This window comes from Orbicella faveolata, unplaced genomic scaffold (assembly GCF_042242905.1).
Source record: "Orbicella faveolata isolate gen_17 unplaced genomic scaffold, um_ofav_v1 contig_14, whole genome shotgun sequence".
In the NCBI taxonomy this organism is placed as follows: Eukaryota; Metazoa; Cnidaria; class Anthozoa; order Scleractinia; family Merulinidae; genus Orbicella; species Orbicella faveolata.
The window spans coordinates 21,761,450-21,780,225 of record NW_028301541.1 but is presented as its reverse complement, the minus strand read 5'-3'; the positions used below and the strand labels follow the sequence as shown (position 1 = coordinate 21,780,225).

General features: G+C 40.4%; 1 protein-coding gene across 2 annotated transcripts in view; it reads right to left on the bottom strand.

Annotated features, from left to right (window-relative positions):
- The window catches only part of LOC110062129 (protein patched homolog 1-like), a 29,857-nt gene extending 11,580 nt beyond the window's left edge, over positions 1–18,277 (bottom strand). The window contains exons 1-14 of one of the 2 annotated variants that reach the window (XM_020768993.2): positions 17,918–18,277; positions 12,883–13,075; positions 9,322–9,511; positions 8,776–8,830; positions 7,866–7,960; positions 7,122–7,236; positions 5,939–6,031; positions 5,503–5,621; positions 4,954–5,116; positions 4,151–4,282; positions 3,567–3,695; positions 2,289–2,375; positions 1,639–1,764; positions 711–826 (exon numbers count right to left, since the gene is read on the bottom strand). In XM_020768993.2, the coding sequence (XP_020624652.2) occupies positions 711–826; positions 1,639–1,764; positions 2,289–2,375; positions 3,567–3,695; positions 4,151–4,282; positions 4,954–5,116; positions 5,503–5,621; positions 5,939–6,031; positions 7,122–7,236; positions 7,866–7,960; positions 8,776–8,830; positions 9,322–9,511; positions 12,883–13,075; positions 17,918–18,025 (1,721 nt within the window). In that variant the 5' untranslated portion in view covers positions 18,026–18,277. The remainder of the gene's footprint in view (positions 1–710; positions 827–1,638; positions 1,765–2,288; positions 2,376–3,566; positions 3,696–4,150; positions 4,283–4,953; positions 5,117–5,502; positions 5,622–5,938; positions 6,032–7,121; positions 7,237–7,865; positions 7,961–8,775; positions 8,831–9,321; positions 9,512–12,882; positions 13,076–17,917) is intronic. The other variant, XM_089287650.1, reaches the window with a different exon arrangement.
- Positions 18,278–18,776: the final 499 nt, after the last annotated feature.

Genomic DNA, 18,776 nt, shown 5'->3' with positions numbered 1-18,776 from the left:
TTCATTCCAGACAATCACTGTGTCAACAGTTATTTTGAGACTGAGAAAAGCTCAATGTTTTAAATAAATGAATCTCATAAACATTTTGTTTACTGGGTCGAGACAAAGCAATGGTTCTCGGCCTACCAAGAGACCAATTTTGTGTTTGGTTTAGTCTCGCTCGACTGCCGACTGAAACTGCTCGAGTATTTTTTCCGAGTCATTTTATAAAACAGAAACGGCTTTATCCTTCTTCTTCCTGCTAGACTATGCTTCTAGTACTTGTTTAATGCCTGGACAAGACCTTCTTGTACCTTATCTTTTGCCCAGTCATGTAAAATATTATCTAAATTCTCAAAACTTTCCGCCATTTTAAAACACAGAGGGAAAAACTTTGAAACGATAACGTCATCGTGCGTCTGTCCTCTAATAGATCATAAGCGAGAACCAATCAAAATGCAAGAATAACTTGGGTTATTATATAAAACATATTACATAATTACATTAGATAACAGTTTCACCACTCCCGCAAGAATACAGAGCCATCCAAATTATCGGAACACGCATCAATAGTAATTGAGAACAAATTGCCGCCTCTGAGAAATCTCTGTCACCTTTTTCTTCCACGGAAAGTTGTTCAAAGGAGGCAACATCGTTTGGTGGCTATTTTGGATGGGAGAGCATGATTGCCGGTTAAATCACTCGAGTTTAAGTGAACCCACAAGTTGTACCTTTTGCAACAGCAAAGCAGGTCACAGCCGCGACTTCTTCTGTTTTTGTCGATCGCAATCATTGAAGGGAAGATCACAATTACGGCAAGACAGTTGAACACAACCACAATAGCAAGCTAAAGAGAAAGAAAAAGATTGAGAGAAAATCAATTGTCATACAATGTTACTGTCATACAATGTTACTGTATTCAGAAGCCGCGCACCTCTTCAAAACCTACAATTTCATTCGCTCTCTCAGTGTATGTACCTACTTCTTTTGTTTTAAGGCCTCGTCCACACTACACCGGAGGAGTTTAAAATCGGAGGTTTTACTCTGAAAACGCATCAAATGCTTTCCGTCCACACTACGCCGGAGGAATTTAAAAACGCAACAATCACCGGTCTTTTAGGACTTGTGTCTGAGGTAAACTCGGTCAAGGAAACCCCAATTATCGTGACGCCATTTTCGGAATGCTCCGTTTTCAAAATGTTTTCCGTGCCACACGAAAGCGAAAAGCCGGCGTTTTCAAATTCCTGGGGCTTGAAGAGCATTTTCGAAAAGCTCCGTTCTCGTGACGGATTAGTGTAGACGGTACGCCTAACCGTAGAAATACAACGGCGTTTTCAAATTTCTCTGTCGTAGTGGGGACGCTACCGAAGAGCCCGGTTTATTGTTTCTGTTGTTGGTTCTATTATTTTCTTAGCCAGTCTTCTTTTGTATGTCACTAAATTTCCATTTTGTTGCAAAGACAACTGTATTTGCTGAACTAGTCTCGGGTACATAGTGAGTCTGTCAAAAACAACGTGACAGCTAGCTAAAGCATGCCCCAGAAAAAACCCTGAACAAATTTGCCTTGTCACAGCTTTTATAAACAAAGTATACTGGTTGGTAACGTCAGCTGTGAGATCATGATTGCTTTTCATATTTGTTTCTTTAATCTGCACAAACCTGTAAAGAAAGCGACCTCAAAGCTGGTATGGGTATGGGTGCTACCATAAAGAATGCAAACATGTTATTGAAGGATGTCAAGAACACGCTGACTCCAGTACTAGCAAGGAGGTACACTGCAGGATCCTAAAATAAAAAAAAAAAACAAAGCTAACCAGCATTAATAGATTATCGGGTTAGAATACGAAAATACTACTGTGGCAGTCTTTTTTCTCAAACATTTCTAGGTTTGTATTTTTTTTTTGGACAAGGGGGTTTACATTAGAGGTTACGTAAATTTATGAGACTTTGGGCACATAACTATGAGAAGCAGACCCTGTGATAAACTACTTTAGGAGCTAAGATCAGGAAAAGTTGAGCAAACTCTTGTGAGATTTCGTGGATCGAGCTGAAGAATCCGATTACTCGTAGTGTTTTTGCTGAGAAATAGCTATTTTAAAGTAGGTAAGAAACCTGACGTTTTCCGCCAGACGTCCTTATTTTTGAGAGGTAAAGAGAGAACTCTCAAATTTATCAGTCAGATATCGAACCCAAAATCCAGTGTAATAAACTACAAACTCCCCTCGCGTTCACAAACCACACCGCGCAAAGGGGTCTGGACACCCTCCGCGTCAACAGAGAAGCTCTGGCCATCGTTACTGATTACGTACCTGGTCATTATCTTTAGCAGATGAATAAGTGTGAGATAGTAGGAAGATATCATTGACACCCAAACTCAGAGCAATAAACGGCAAGATCTACGAGAAGAAAAACAGTGCAACGCGTGTTCAGTCCGTTGAACACACTTAAGTATCGTATTTGGCAACGCGTAGTATACGCAATGTCAGTTCGGGAGTTTAATCAACGACGACGGCGACGCCGAGGACGACGCCAAGAAATGCAGTTACAGAGTTTAATTCGAAAAGGAAATACGAAAACTTAGCCGTCGTCGTCATTTTCCACAAAATACGCAGAACTTAGTCATTTCACGTTGTTGTTTTGCAGAGGACGGTTACAAAATGCAGAAAAATTTCTAACGCACGTGCACAGCCATTGTTGTGCTCACTAACTCTTTTGTTTTGCAACGTTCTCGTTGTCGTCGCCGTCGTGGTTTGCTTATGCTCCCTTTTTTGGGAGTCTGGAAAACCCGAATAGTGAACAGTAAATAGTGGCGAATTAGCCACGAATAGTGGCGAATACTTTAACCTGAACAGCTCTCCTTTTAGCCTGAATAGCACACAAGTTTTTTAACAACTTGAAAGTACTCTTACTGTTACATTTTTAAACTCGGATAATGCATTTCTAGTTTTTTTGATAGGTTTACTGAACCTCGGTTATCAGACATTACACATATAAAAGGTAAGGTTAAGTCTGCATACGGGCCAAGTGGCCCACCAGGCCGGAGCCTATCCCGGTTTCTGCAGCATGAAGCGACTAGGAGTATTTCTACTCCTCCTGGATGGGATTCTAGTCCATCACAGGGTTACCACCAGCATTAAGTTCGCCGATACCCATTTATACACCTGGGTAGAGAGAGACACGGTGAGAGTAAAGTGTCTTGGCCAGGAACACAACACAATGTCTCCGGCCAGAGCTCGAACCCGGACCACTTGATCCGGAGACGAGCGCACTAACCATGAGGCCACCGCGCCTCCCACCATTATACCTGTGTTTGACCTTATATAGAATATGACTGCATTAAGTATTGCTTAGCTGAAATGTTCTAGCCGGGAAGCGAAAGTTCCGTTAGAAAAAAGGCTGAAAACAACAGACTCGGCGAGCTTTCTACCGCGGAAATACATGATATAACTGGCAATGCCATTCCAGAAACCGCAAAAAAGAAAACACAGAATGCAACAATCAACTTCGCTACATAAAGTTTAATACAAAACATTTTTAAATTGAAAAGGCTTGTAAATCCTTATGTCCGCCTGCAATAGCTGACTCACCTGCTTTGATGCGTCACTAAATTTGATCTGGAAAATCGAACAACATCCCAGGCCCGAAACAACTGCAACAGTGACAAGAACGACACCACCAAACCCAAGAGCACCATGGGTAACACATGCGTAGAGGAGCTACAAAGCAAACGACAAGTCATGGTATAATAGTAAAATTTTGCTTGTGTTCTTATAGTTAATGTTGCAATTTGATTGGCTAAGCTATTCGTTACTAATAAAATACTGAATTCCCAAAAAGACTTCAAGGGGGGCATTCGAGGTTTCGCGATCTGAAAGAATTGGACGAAATAGCGCTTGCAAGGTTGTAATTGACAATTCAGTCGAAGCACGATTTCGCTCAAGGGGGAAGTTTAATACCGCTTATACTTTTTATTTTTTAATCCTGTATGCATATACATGTAATATAGATCTAATCTCTTCACACTCGCTTTTGCTTAACATAAAGATTACACCCTTTCTGTTTGTGTGGAAGAGAAGTTTTACCAAATGAGGGTAAGCGAGAGCCAAAACTGCAGTATAGAATGAATAAATAGGTTCATGGCTGTCGTCAATCTTTTATGTCATTATCTTACCATTAGCACATATGCAATCCCTACGTAGAGATAGCTTATTTGAGAAAAGTCCTTCAGTAAACCATTCAACGATGTGGAGGAGAAAGCCAATACTGTTGAATCTTCCTGACTTTGGTCAGCTGAGTTGATGACCTTTAAGATGAAAATCATAGAACAAAGCAACACAATCCAAAACAGTCTGTAAGTTAAGTATGCATCGAATTCACTATCTTTTACGTAACATATCAAACGCGAAAGACCGTGTTTGACCACATGTCCAAACAACGAGAAGAGAGTCGAAAATACGACGCTCAGTGAAGTATTTTTGACGAACTTCGAGGTGTTTGGAAATGTGGTCAAACACTGTCTCGAGTGTTTGATATATCTTCTCAATCGAAACTAAAACTAAGGAGAAAACGGAGAAATAAAATCGTCAAAATCTATTCTATGCTAATTAAGATTAGATCTCCAAACACCATCCGGCCATGACTGACTTGATGAGGTATTAAAGAGTTTGAGAATTACGCATCGATCGAAGGGTCCTTTACAGCCAGAGCTAATACTAGTTCAGGACATAACATGAAAAAGACCAGAAGTATTTCTACTTCCCCCTAGATGGGATACTAATCCATCACAGGGTTGCCTCCAGCATTAAATTCGCTATTACCCATCTATGCAACTGGGTGACGAGAGGTACTGTGAGAGTGAAGTGTTCCAAAAGAACCACACATAGCACCTGGACTGCTGCAATCTTGCCTACAAACGATCAAGCCTCCGCATCTTTTAAAATATTTGCAGCTGACAGTTTTTGTATCTCTACTTACCTTGGTGAACTCACTCTTCCACGCTTCTAATACTTGCGACGCCGTATCATTCGTCCACGCTGGATCCCCGTCGCTCATGTGGTTCACTTTTGTCTCTCCATGCCAGCGAGTATAAAGCTGTTGACTTCCCATCAACATTACAATGCTCTGATATGCTTCAGCCCTAGACAAGATACATTAAAGGAAATACAACGCAAAAGCAAAACCTGGTTAAATTTCGAAATTATCTAAATCCTGTTTAGCAGGCCGATCGGTGTAAAAACCTGCCAAGCTAAATACGAAATTCTCGGGATAAATTCCAACTCCTGATTCCAAAAGGAAATACGAAAAATTAGTCGTTGTGGATCACGTTCTCCAAAATACGCAGAACTTGGCCATTCCACGTAGTTGTTTTTCAGAGGACGACTACGAAACGTACAAAGATTTATAACGCACGTGCATGGTCATTGTTAAACCTTTTGGTTGGTGACGTTCTCGTTGCCGTTGCCCACGTGGTTCTCCTTAACCGACGTACGCGTAAACATCACGTTATCCAGAAACAAAACCCACCTAATAATTCTGCTTCCGTTCTTGACAGTTCTTCCCACAATAAGCTCTTCAGGCCAGTCCATATATTTGGTAGCAAACCCCTGGCAGCCACCAGTCAATTCCACACCTATGTCTGGTTTCTGGCAAAATGTAAATTACACCAGGAAGAGGTTAATGTACTGCAGACCACATCTTAGGTAAGACGCGACTGGTTCTTTTATCAAAACGACACTGAAAGGGTTTCTGTCTATCCAGTTTGCCAATGCGCACGATTCAAAGATTGGGTTTTCTCATGGCAGATGTCCCAATTCAAACCGATTTGAGAACATTTTCAAGCAATCTCTTTTTTTCTGCACTTTTATCATTTTCTCTCAAGATTGATTGTTTACATGATACACGCTTCAAACATAATGCATGTTTGACAGCAAATGGCTTCAAACAAAACTCCAATAATTACCTTCTTGGTCTTGTAATTTGGTGCGGTTTTTGGACATTCTGAATCATGTGGATCAAGACAAGGTTTCGTCATATAGCCGCTGTTGATTCCAGCCTTTAAATCAGTAGAAAGGTAAAAAGAAGACACTTAGTAAAGTCAGAAATCACAGTCATAAATGAAATAACCAAACATCTTACATCATCTTAACATCTTGTTAAGTAATATATCAAACACGAAAGACCGTGTTTGACCACATCTCCAAACACCGAGAAGAGAGTTGAAAATACGACGCGTTGCGGAGTATTTTTGACGAACTTTGAGGCCTTTGGAAATGTGGTCAAACACTGTCTTGAGTGTTTGATATATCTCCTCGAACGAGACTAAAACTAAGGAGAAAACGGAGGAATAAAATCGTTAAAATCTATGCTTATTAAGATCAGATATCCAAACACCGTCACGGTCATGATTTCCTTTGTTTAAGGTGGCTCTAAACGGTTTCCAACACTTAGATTTTGATGGGTCGTTATAACCACTCTTCATCACTTGATGCTACAATCATGGTACCTAAAAGCTGCCCAATCATTGGTGAACACGTTGTTATCATTTTCGTGACACAATAGGTTACCATAGCAACAGTATGACCTCCTAAAAACACCCTTAATTATAGCTTTAAGGGTTTATAATTCAAAAACGGCACGGTGAAATTTTTTTATATTATCAAGTTTTGATAAGCATGATAAGACGCCACTTTTGGCAAAGTTTAAAAAAATTCTGTACTTAGGGTTCAGAGCCACCTTAATTTTTCAAAAATTTAAGGTGGATCTGAACCCCATGTACAGAATTTTTTTCAACTTTGTCAAAAGTTTCGTCTTATCATGCTTATCAAAACTTGATAATATAAAAAAATTGCACCGTGCCGTTTTTGAATTATAAGCCCCTAAAGCAGTAATTAAGGGTGTTTTTAGGAGGTCATACTGTTGCTATGGTAACCTATTGTGCCACGAAAATGATAACAACGTGTTCACCAATGATTGGGCAGTTTTTTGATACCATGATTATAGCATCAAGTGATAAAGAGTGGTTATAACGACCCATCCAAATATAAGTGCTGGAAACTCTTTTGAGCCACCTTAAACTTAATGAGTTTGAGAAGTTCCCGTTCCCATCGTGTTTTACATGAACCCCTAATGTACAATAACAATACCTCTTTGAGCAGCCACATAAACTTCTCGTAGTCCTGAGGAATCTCAGTGCGCACTGCTCGTGTCAGTGACGGGATGGTTAGGTTTTTCCACTTCGGTAGAGGAGTACCACTCGGTCTATGAAATATTACACATCTGTAAACACTAGAAACGTGGCTATTCGCACATGAAGTTTAATTTAATAAATATGCAGTGACTTGAAACAACTGAGGTGTAAGTATAGACTATAGACAATCATCTACTGACCTACATTTTGTAAGGGTAAGGTCCCATTTCTGTTATTTAATAATGAAAATTATGTGAGGGGTATTGTCTAATTGATCAAAAGCGACTGGAAATGGAATTTTTTTTTTGCGTCGGTGTTTACGGACCGAGAGCTAATGCATGTCCACAAAAAGGTAAAAACAACGAAGCCGATATCCCGTCATCTTGACCGGAGAGCCTTGGTCAATAAGGGATTTATTGTATGGTTGCAAGAAACAAAATTTCCTAGTGGAAAAGAGCAGGTAATCCCGAGCAAACAAGGTACAGTTCCTTCTCACCCACTTGGGTCACCTTCTTGCGGACACTCGCCTCTTCTCCTTTAATGTTAGCGTCCGTATTAACAACGTTTGATATTATTTGTGCTTACCACATATCAAGTTTGTGGAAAGAGATTCAACTTTCCTGGATAGACTTTTCCTAGACATGTTCCTACCTAACAAGTCTTGTCACATTTATGTCGCATATTATAACTTGTCACTTACAGAACGGGCTGGACTTGCGGTTCGAGTGGCTTCGCTCCTTCCCAAAAGCAATCCAAAGCACTTATGATAACACATGGCATTAATCGACCAAGATTCTAACATGGTTGCGAAAAAGATATTAGATATTTCAGTGTGTCGTGTTGCTGTGTATTTTGGCAAAACGATTAAGAGATATATGTCTGTTAATCTGCGGAGGCAGCGTGGCCGAATGGTTCTGCCACTAGCGGGATTTGTTTCTCGGTTGTCCCGAGTTCAAATCCTCGGTCACGCTTTTTAAATAGCCAACTGGTCTGCCTCCTGCCGGTTGGGATTTTTAACTACGTTACGTTTATTTGAAATATTTGTTTCCTCTGTTTCAGTGGCATGCCTGTAAACTAGCTAAGCTTAGTGCTTGTATAGCTAAGTGCATGACCACTATAAATAAGATTTGCATTTTTTTTTTTTACATTTTACATGCTTAGTGCTTGTATGGCCAAGTGCATGAGCACTATAAATAAGATTTACATTTTTTTTTTTTTACATTTTACATCTGAAATGTTAAACTTGTTTCCGCATCTTGACAGGTTTAGCTTAAGTTTTTCAAGCTCATCGTTTGTAATCCGTGTTAATCTTCTCCATCCTTAACCATCCTTGTTCCTTTGTGGTCTATTATTATCTCTATGGTGTTTTTCTACCCTAGTAAACTACTATATTTGGGTTTCCTTCAATTTAGAGGTAATTTTGTAAGCGGCCAAAATACAATTCAAAATACCAAGCAAACTGTGCCAAAAAAGGCATTTTTTTTCACAGGTTTTTCCACATGTTCTAAACTTCGTTTTTTGCACAGAATTTAGTTCATGCAAAATTCACGACGAATTTCAGTTATCCTGAAAAAGAACACAAACAAAGAAATTAAAAGCGTAGAACTTACGGGATTGTTAAAAGTTGGAACCAAAGTGTAGCAAATATCCGTCAGTTTCCAGGTTCTAAATTAAAAAGAAAAAAGAACAAATCTTGTGCTTGCAAATAACTGATGTTTTATTTTGAAATCTTCTAGGAAACATGTTCAATTACCGGCGAGCATGTTCGAATGCCCCTTCTAGCAGCGGCTCGGATTAAGCAGCAAACCATCAGTGACTTAAAGATCCTATAGTTTTGGCAGTCAATTTTGAACAAAAGCAACTAACTTAGAAAGACTTCACTCAAAAGAAAAGACAGTTTTGCGCACAGGTCGCGAAAAAAGAAGTTGACAGGGTTGATAAATCCGCACGTAATTAGTATTTGCTGTTTTAGGATCCGTGAATCCGTGAATCCGCGAATCCGTTTAATCCGTGACCAGAGTGGATTCGTCGGTTCCTTTGATGCACCATGATCCGAGTGATCTTGGACTACTGAACCTGATCCAGATCACCCCAAAGGAACGCACCCTCAAAGACCAACGAACTTCGATATGTGTTACGTAACCACATTGACTTACTGGTCAAACAAATCCACTGAGACATTTGTGACTTTCATTAAAATGTCCAAGTGCCGCTTCAAGGCCTCTACAGTAAGAATATTTGTTCCTTCTTCATTGGGTGTTTGTATCAGTAGCTCATTTGTGCTGCCGTAACCTTCTCCAAGCGATTTCTTGGTATATTCTAGCTCTTTCTTTAGTCGTCCATCCGCTAAAATCCCGAACAACAGGCAGGTTAAAACGTTCTACATATAAATGCAATAACTACTGAATTGTCTTTATCATCAATAAAAGTCGTACAACGTGTGTAAACAAGATGGACTAGAAAAAGTAGAACAAGCAGACGGCAGTTCAGACGCCGTCCACATAAATTTCGACGAAGGATTTTGAAAATGTAGCTTTATTTCTACGGTTAGGCCTACCGTCCACACTAATCCGTCAAGAAAACGGAGCTTTTCGAAAAAGCTCTTCTCACCCGAATAATTTAAAAACGTCGGCTGTGCGCTTTTGTGCGGACGAAGAACATTTTAGAAACGCAGCTTTTCGAAAACGATGACGTCACGATAATCACGTGATTTCCCTGCCAGAGTTTTCCTCAAACACAAATCCAAAATCACCGGTAATTTTGCGTTTTCAAATTTCTCCGGCGAAGTGTGGACGGGAAACATTTGATACATTTTTGGAGTGAAAACACCTTTTTTTCAAATTCCTCCGTCGCACTGTGGAGGGCTAGGGGGCCTCAATTTAAAAGCATAGCGTTTTATTCAAGTTAAAGGCCTCCGCGCGTTATGCAAATTATCATTGGCGGGATAAGGGACCGTTCATTTTTTATGAGGGAGGGGGGGCTGGTGGGATTTGGGAAGCACCATTTAAAAATCGCATGACCCCCCCTCAGCTTACCAATTTTTTCACATGGCCCCCCCCTTATAGTGGACATTTTTTGGGATGACCCCCCCCAAAAAAAAAATTGAACAAACAATATTTAGATTTCAACTTTTTTAATATTTCTCTTTTATCCCCCTAGTTCACGTTATTGTGCTCACTATGAAGACAATATTTACAATCTCTATACGACAGAGAGCTGTTGTTTAAAAAACAAATCAAAAGAAAGAGAAGTCAATTTCAGATCTCCTAGTTATGGCTCGCCCTGAGCGTGTGGCATTTGACCTCTAATTGGCATCTTCCTCATCTGAATTGATGAATGCAAGAGTGACGTCACTTGAGTCATCTTCTCCCCCAGAGTCAATGGCATCACTGTCATACTCATCATTGTCACTTTCATCCGTTTCGCTGCTGTCAGCACTTGCACTGTTGTCATTTTGTGTCAATGTCCTGGCATTTCTCAGTGTTGGTTGGCCAGCTCTGAGAGGACTCTTCTGCTGCAAGCATGAATGTCTTACAATTGCCTTTACTTTCTCACTCTTGCTGCTTTTCAAATGCTGCTTTAGCCCGTGGTGGTTTGAGTACTTGTTTAGTTCTGGAACACGTAGCTTTTTAAGCTTGGTTAGATCTTCGCACAACTCAGTCCAAGGATAATTCTCCTCCCTACTTAACTTTGCCTTTTCTTGTGCTCTCTTTTTCCTTTTAAATTCCAGCACTTCAAGATGCTGAAGATAATCCACCACAAACTTCGATTTGACAATAAACTTATCTGCAAATAGAGCAACGCTCTCTGGGTCAGATAAAACCAGCCTGCCACTTCCATGCTCGTTCTTCTTTATATTGTTAATCCAATCGGGGAAAGAGCGCATTACTACATGAGCATCATGAAAGAGGCTCATTCCAAAATGCGCAATAATGGCGAAAGCGACGAGTCGTTTAAGAAAAGGTTTACAGCTGAACGATCCAGGCAGTTTGACATCTTACAAGCAAAAGAAGCAATTTTTCTAGGTGCGGATGGCTGTTCAGAAAGGGCGAGTAAGTTTTCCATGCAAGGGTACCAGTTGAAGCCCAGTGATGGAAGAAAACTGAACTTCTCCATCAAAGAGCACAGAGCAGTGGTGGAAAAGTTGAATGTCATATTGAAAGATGTAAAGGAGCACGATTCCACACTCTTTCAGTCCAATGGACTTGCTTTAAAGCAGGGCGAAGAATTTGCCCACAGTTTTAATGTAGAACAGATCAAATGTACAGAGGCTAAGTTGACGAAGGTCACGCAGGACATGGAAGCACTAGAAAATAAGAAGAGCAATTATAACAGCATATTCAAAGGCATACTCAAACAGCACATCAACAAAAGGAGAAGGAAAAAAGAAAACCGCAGAAAGTCAAATGAAAGAAAGAGGAAGCGGACTGAAAACAACGTCCAACGAGTTTATGGAATCTGTGTTGGAAAACCGCTAGGAAATGATCTTCCACAATGCCTTGTGTACCCTCCTAGAACGGCCGTCCCGGTAGAGTGTCTTAAAGTTGAGGATGTTGCCACGTCGATATTTAGAAGAGATGGGCCATACATCGCACAGCTCTTGGAAGGGAATTATTTCACCAATGCTGCAAGAAGCAGAATCATCACCAACCTTGAGCGGGAAGTCAGAGATTATGTTTACACCTTCATGTACCCTGAAGAGTACACTCTGACGGAAAGCAGTGCTGCTTCTTGCAGCATTGGTGAAAGAGACTCCCATAGCAGCACAAGCGGCGACGAAGAACTCGACGACAGCGGAGATGAAGATGAGTGCCAGTGAAAGTTGCATTCGAAAATAACAGTGTTAAATACTTCTTTTCAGTAGCTACAAATGCTTTTTGTCGCTAAACGTTTTTTTAAAGCAGAAGGAAAGTTTGTAATAAATTTGTATCCTGCCTTCTATGTTTATTCTATAGCAATTTTTTTGATATTCAAACATTATGCCATTTTAAAGTTTTACTAAAATATTTCACGTGACCCCCCCTTTTTCCCTTATTTTTTTGGGATGGCCCCCCTCGAAAGCCATTTTTTTTCGCATGCCCCCCCCCAAATCCCACCAGCCCCCCCTACCTTATAAAAAATGAACGGTCCCTAAGCCGTATTTGTTCATTTACGGAAGTGGCGGGGATTCCGGGAATGCCGGGGTTGTCCGGGGTGCCGGGGATGCCGGACGGTGGAAAGGACGTATTATGACCTATTTCACATCCCATTAAACAATTAAATTATGATCTCGAGATTTCTATCGCGTTATAGTTGACGAGGTCGCAACCCGAGTCAACTATCACGCATAGAAATCGAGAGCGAATAATCTAATTGATTAGTGTAAATCTACTTATCGTTCAAAACTTAATCTAAATCCTCTTCACAGACACTTCGAAAACGCAGAGAAAGGGTCGGCATTTTGTTAACAATCGCACACTGCTAGGCTACTCGCTATCTACAACAGAGTAGATAGTGAGAAGCGTAGCCAATAAAGGTGAAATTAAAGGCATTCGCATTTCGCATTTCCCGCGTTCTACTCCCAAACTCTGCCATACTGGGAATCTAGCGGAGTCGGGTGTTTACCGGTACAAAGCTTTAACCAATCATAACGCGCTCGTTATACCAGGGACCAGTTAATTTACAAACAATTATAGAAGAGGCAAGCAGTGTGCAAAAACAACAGCGACATCTCTCACCTTCTATCCAAAGATTTTCCACGTTTGGTTCGAGTTTTGCCCAGATCAGTCCAATGGCGAGAACGATCAGGACAACGAAACGCTTCAAAATAAAGCCTCCATTGTTCCGGTGATTAGACATGCCGAGTATTTCAAGGAATGACTGTACTTTAGACTGCACAAGCAGAGCTTTCCTATTTCCCTTTGCATGGCCCTGAAAACACGAAAATATTGGTGTTTATAATATCACTGAGTTACAACGCGCGCTCTCATTGGTCGATATGTGTGTTTAGATGAGAGTAGGTAAACACGGTTGTGACGTTTTAGATTCGCGCGTATTTTTGAGAATTAATTTATACTAGTAGTTTCGATGTGAAAGTGGGTGTTGGCGTCAGAGCTTGAAGGAAATACTGATAATAGGAATTTAAATTAAATGTATAATTGGGGTTGGTCTAGCTTTTTAAAAGAGAATTACGATTTTTCCAACAGTAGAGCCCCCAAATTTTTTTCTTGAGTTAAGAAAAGAACGTAACAAATGCCAGAACTTGGTTTAAGAGACCCAGGAAACCCTTAGTAGATGTATTTCCACAAGTTTTCTTTTTAAAAATTAGCCTCTGTGCTTAAACATTACCAGTAAAAGTGAAAATGAGACGTTTTAATAGCATGAATTTGTGAGTTTACCGAAACTGGAGCTGTCACGCAACGTGCGATCAACGGTCATATCAAATCGCATTAAAGCAAGGAAATCTAAATCCACTGATCGAACAATATGATTACAAGCTTTTGTTTCGCCTCAACGGGCAAATGTAACTCAATGGTCGAATTATTTACAACAACAACAACAACACTTACAACAACACTTTATTATGACTGGCATATTTACAATTTTACAGAAATATATACTCATTAAGTTAAAAAAGCTTGACAATAGCAACAGCGCGAACCCGCAGGTAGTCTGGGCTAATCTAGGCGGGCCACATCTATATTTATATTAGACCATTAATACATAAATAAGATTGCTATGCAACTACTTATAGCAGGATTTACGAAACCGTTTAATACAAGTACATTTACATATTTTCATTGACACAAGGAGCTATGATTTACTAGAGATAAACTAAACTATGGGTTGAAATTAATCAGGAACTAAATTTAAGAACTTGAGTCAGGGTGTCGACTACTGCAACATAGTCATCCCTGTCTGAAAGAGTCTCAAATAAAAATCTACGAATTTTTTTCTTAAAGATTGGTTTAGATAAATCTCTTCAGTCTTGAGAAATTTGATTCCATAATATCGCTCCAGTTCTCGAAAAAGAGCGTTTGAAAATTTCCGACTTAAAGCCCTGGCCAAACGGAGTCGCAAGTAGACGCAAGTTCTCAACTTGCGTCTACTTGCGTGCACTTGCGTTGACTTGCGATGACTTGCGCTCACTTTGGTCGAGATCAAATTTGCACGCAGGTCGACGCAAGTTTTTCACCGTTTGGCCACCCAACCCAAGTCAACGCAAGTTGAGTGACGTCCATTTACCTATTATTAGCCAATGAAATACAGCATATGTCTGCCTTGAAATGGGTTTTATTGCGACCTGCGTGTACTTTCGAGGAGACTTGCGAGTCCGTTTGGCCACCCAACGCAAGTCTCTACGCATGTTCAACTTGTGGCTACTTGCGACTACTTGCGAGTCCGTTTGACCAGGACTTAACTTCTTTCCGAAGATAATTCTCTTTTGCGGCATGCCTTGTGTTGTACCCATGAATTTCATTTGACCTAGTGAAAAGAGCTCTGATAAGCTAAGGGGCTAGTTTTTTTCCAAATATCATGCATGAAATTCACAATCGCGTCAAAATAGATCATATTTACAGGTAAAATCTTTGATTGAATGAAAACAGGAATAGTCTTACTTATTTTCAACGAGATAAAGTCGATATGGTGCTTCCACTTTAGGTTACAATCAATAAGAATTCCCAGAAATTTCAATACATCTTTACGATCTAGAGAACATAACTTATTGGCACTGTTATCATACATTTTGATACTAATTTCCTTATTAATCTTCGTCTGGCTCGGACAAAAGATAACAAAATTGGATTTATTGATATTTAGAGTAAGCTTATTTACAATTAACCACTCTGAAACTTTACTCAACTCTGAGTTAACCACTTGTTCAAGTACTTTTAAATTTTTTGTGAGCAAATAGGATAGTGGTGTCGTCCGCAAAAAGAAAGAAATTTAATTTATCAGATTTATGAATATCATTAATATAAATAAGAAATAAGAGAGGACCCAGCACAGATCCCTGGGGGACACCACAAGGATTTAGTTCTTTAGGTGAGACATGCCCATGCTGGAGTTGTTTCTCTGTAGACCCTAGTTCAACTCCTCGGTCATGCTTGTAAGTAGCCAACTGATCTGCTTCCCGCCGGCTGGGATTTTTAAGCCTATTACGTTTAGTTGATATATTTGTTTCCTTCATTTAAAGTGGCATGCCTGTGAACTAGCTAAGTGTTGCTAAGCGCATTGACCAATATAAACAACAACATTTGAACATTTTTCTTTTTGATTTGGGTTACTTGAGATCTTCCCTTCAGATAGGATGAGAACCATTCTAGTATAATTCCTCTGATTCCATAGCGGTACAACTTATCTAATAGAATTTCATGATCAACCGTGTCAACCGCCTTTTTCAGATCGATAAACACTCCAGTAGAGAACATCCCTTTGTCCATGTTGTTTTGGATCCTATTTACTATATCAATTAATGCATGCTGTGTGGAGTGTTTCTCTCTAAAACCGTACTGTGACTCATAAAACAGACCATTCATCTCAAAGAACGATTTTAAACGCTTGTACATTAGTCTTTCAAGGATTATGCTGAATATAGAGAGCAGCGATTCAGGACAATAATTATTGGGGTCGGTATCCTCACCACTTTTGAAGACAGGGACCACTTTAGTTAGACTTATCTCAACGGGCAGAAATTTTGACTTAACGATCAAATTTATCGCCTCAACGGGCGAAGAATACTGTGAATGATTTGCCTGTGGTACCGAAGTCGCTTTCGACATAAAGCAGATTGGCTTCACACCTTCCTCTCTTTTCTCCCGCGACCAGCAAGCTGCAGTCGGCAGTTTACTCCGAATGGAAGCATTTTTGCCTAACATTTCACTGCTGCTGAATGCACTGAGAAAAAAAATGATCTTCATGGAGAAGGACTTGATCGATATCTTGGCACTTCCATTCGCGAATCGGCAAAAATTGCTCACGTAATAGAGCAGCCAAACACATAAAAATCTCTTGTCTTCCTCTCAAGTCATCACTGAACCGTTCATGACCTTGATGAATACTTCCACAAGCAATTAAAGACATCTACATTTCACCTCGTTTATCGTGTCCTTGATTTCTAGCAGAGCGGGACGGCTGTACACAGCTATTGCTCGAAATAGATCGATATTTCAACGTGCATTCACACGCACCCCGGTATGCCCGGATTGCTATTGTAAAGAATAGACTACTGCCTCGCTAGGGCTCGCCAGCAAAAAGAAATAGAGAACTTTTCCGTGTTTACATAGCCTCACCTAAACACTCGGGGGGCTGGGAGAATTCTCGAAAGTTATGCAAACCCTCGCCTACATCTCGGGTTTGCATAACTGTCTCGAATTCTCCCAACCCTCCTCGTGCTTGGAGGAGGCTATGTAAACACGGAAAATGTGCGCTATTTCGTAATTATTAATTTACTTATTCATCTTTTTAGAGCGTTTTTTTTTATTGAGTGTCGAAAGTAATCAGGCAATTACTTTGGTTTTGGCTTTACTACGGTTTGGGTTTGGTTGAGTAGTCTTATTGGGAAGTAAATAGTTTGGTTTTGGTTTCACGAAACTCAATTGAAAACCACTCTATTTACTAACTGCTGAACCTCGCAATTTCAAACTCTGAGGGGAAAAGAAAAAAAGGATAAGTTCGAAATATCGAGGGTTTGAAATAACCTGGTCAGCATTAAATATCAAAAATATAACAATTCATACTATGCTAATATGTAATCGCCTGAGGACGAGGTTCATTACAGTACAAGATTATTAAAGTGCAATGAAATGCCCCAGTTGTAGTTTTCCAGCCTTGTTCTAACGTGGTCTGACCTCATGATGTTTGTTTTTCAACTCTACCAGTGGAGGTCGGAAGGAACGTACAGAGTTGATTTCAAGACAAGCTAGGAAACAGATAGCCCAAAATAGCGGGAGTTCGAAATAACCCAGTTTGAGATAATCGATAGTAAATCACTGAAAAAACAAAGACAAATCTAAGGGAAGCGGACTTGAATTCGTGATAACGGGGAATTCGAGATAACCGAGTTGCGAGTAACATTATTTTGCATGGCGCATGCGCGAAAATTCGCTTTTGAGGGTCTAACGTTACTGTGAGGATATTCTTGTAATGTGCTAAATCCCGTATAAACTTGCCGTCACGGCTGATCTGACCACCAATATCCGTAAACTAAGTGAAAAAATCCGGCTTTAGTAAGTGCTAAATCCCGTGAAGGCAAAGGGCATCTAAATCTTTGGCGGCTAGGCAAACCACACGTATGTCAAGATCTGTGACAGACCGAACGACCACATGTTAAAGTAACTTGGCACATTCAATAAGTACGATACAGCGTTTTGAAGCGGTGAGCTTGGAATATTTTCTTTTCTATCTCCTCGCCATTGCTAAAAATAGGAAGCTCTTCTTTGACCCGCAAAAATTACATTTGAGATAAAAAAATATTTGCAAAACTTAGACGGCTCCGTTTACTTTTGCGATAAGGTAAGGTAGACTCGTGGGCAAAGTTTGGAGGAAACTGTTTTTTCGAGTCGAAATGCAAAAAGTGAAACCAGAAAAATAACAGGAAGGCTTTAAAAGCACAGCATATCAGCAAAACAAATCTACGCGAAATCGAAACTGTGTCATTACCGTCTGTGTAAACACTCCCTAAAGACCACAGGCCGCGAGTGGCTCGAACACAATGTACAATATGCATGAAACTGGCCCACTGGATAGCTGGGCAATATCAACATTTATTACCTGGTCAATCTTTCGAAGACCGTCCTTTGCCCAAACGAAGTCCTTCGACGAAACAGCAGTCATTTTCGGGCTCAAATGTTGAAACTTCGACCACGCGAAGTTCAACATGAAACGACGTCAAAGGTTTTCAACTCGCGGACATTTGAACGTACAGGACCCGAAAAGCATCGGTTATCTTGCAGTTCTTGAACGTAGAACAGCATTTCCAGGTTGAGGGAAAGGGAAGGGAACATTTGTAAAGCCATAATCCGGGCTTAGAGCCATTCACGCGTTCACAAGCATAATTTCGCTTTAGTCACATTGGATCAGTGAAACGCGATCGGTTTCTAATTCTGCTCTCTTGTTCCATTTCACCCTTGTCATTGTTCCGATTCATCCGTGATTGGACAAGAAACTCGACGACACAAAAGGTGATGACGACCTGTGAGGGCACCACACCAGTACCGCACACAAGCAACGGAAGTCTAATCTTTATCAACATGATCATATCACGGTGTTTCCTTGGCTTACAGGCGAACAGTTAACATGCTTAATGGCATTTCTTCATCACGCTGAGAGAGGGTCTAAGATCTCACTTTGGATCCAAAAATGTCTAGAAGTGGTCTCTTAACCTTAAAATTTAAAACTTCTTGAAGCTATTTTCAACTCGGCTTTGTGCGTGGCTGAATTTTGCGTCCTCGCTATGTGGAATGTGACCTTTTACGAGTTATTTGACTTATGGGTTTAAAAACTGACTTGTCTCTTGTTACCGTTAGAAGCGCCGTGATGACATCCACCCGGGAAATGTACTGGTCCTTGAAAACAAGTTGCAATGAACCGGGGGGGGGGGGGGGGGAGGTACTCCCATACATAAGCCATA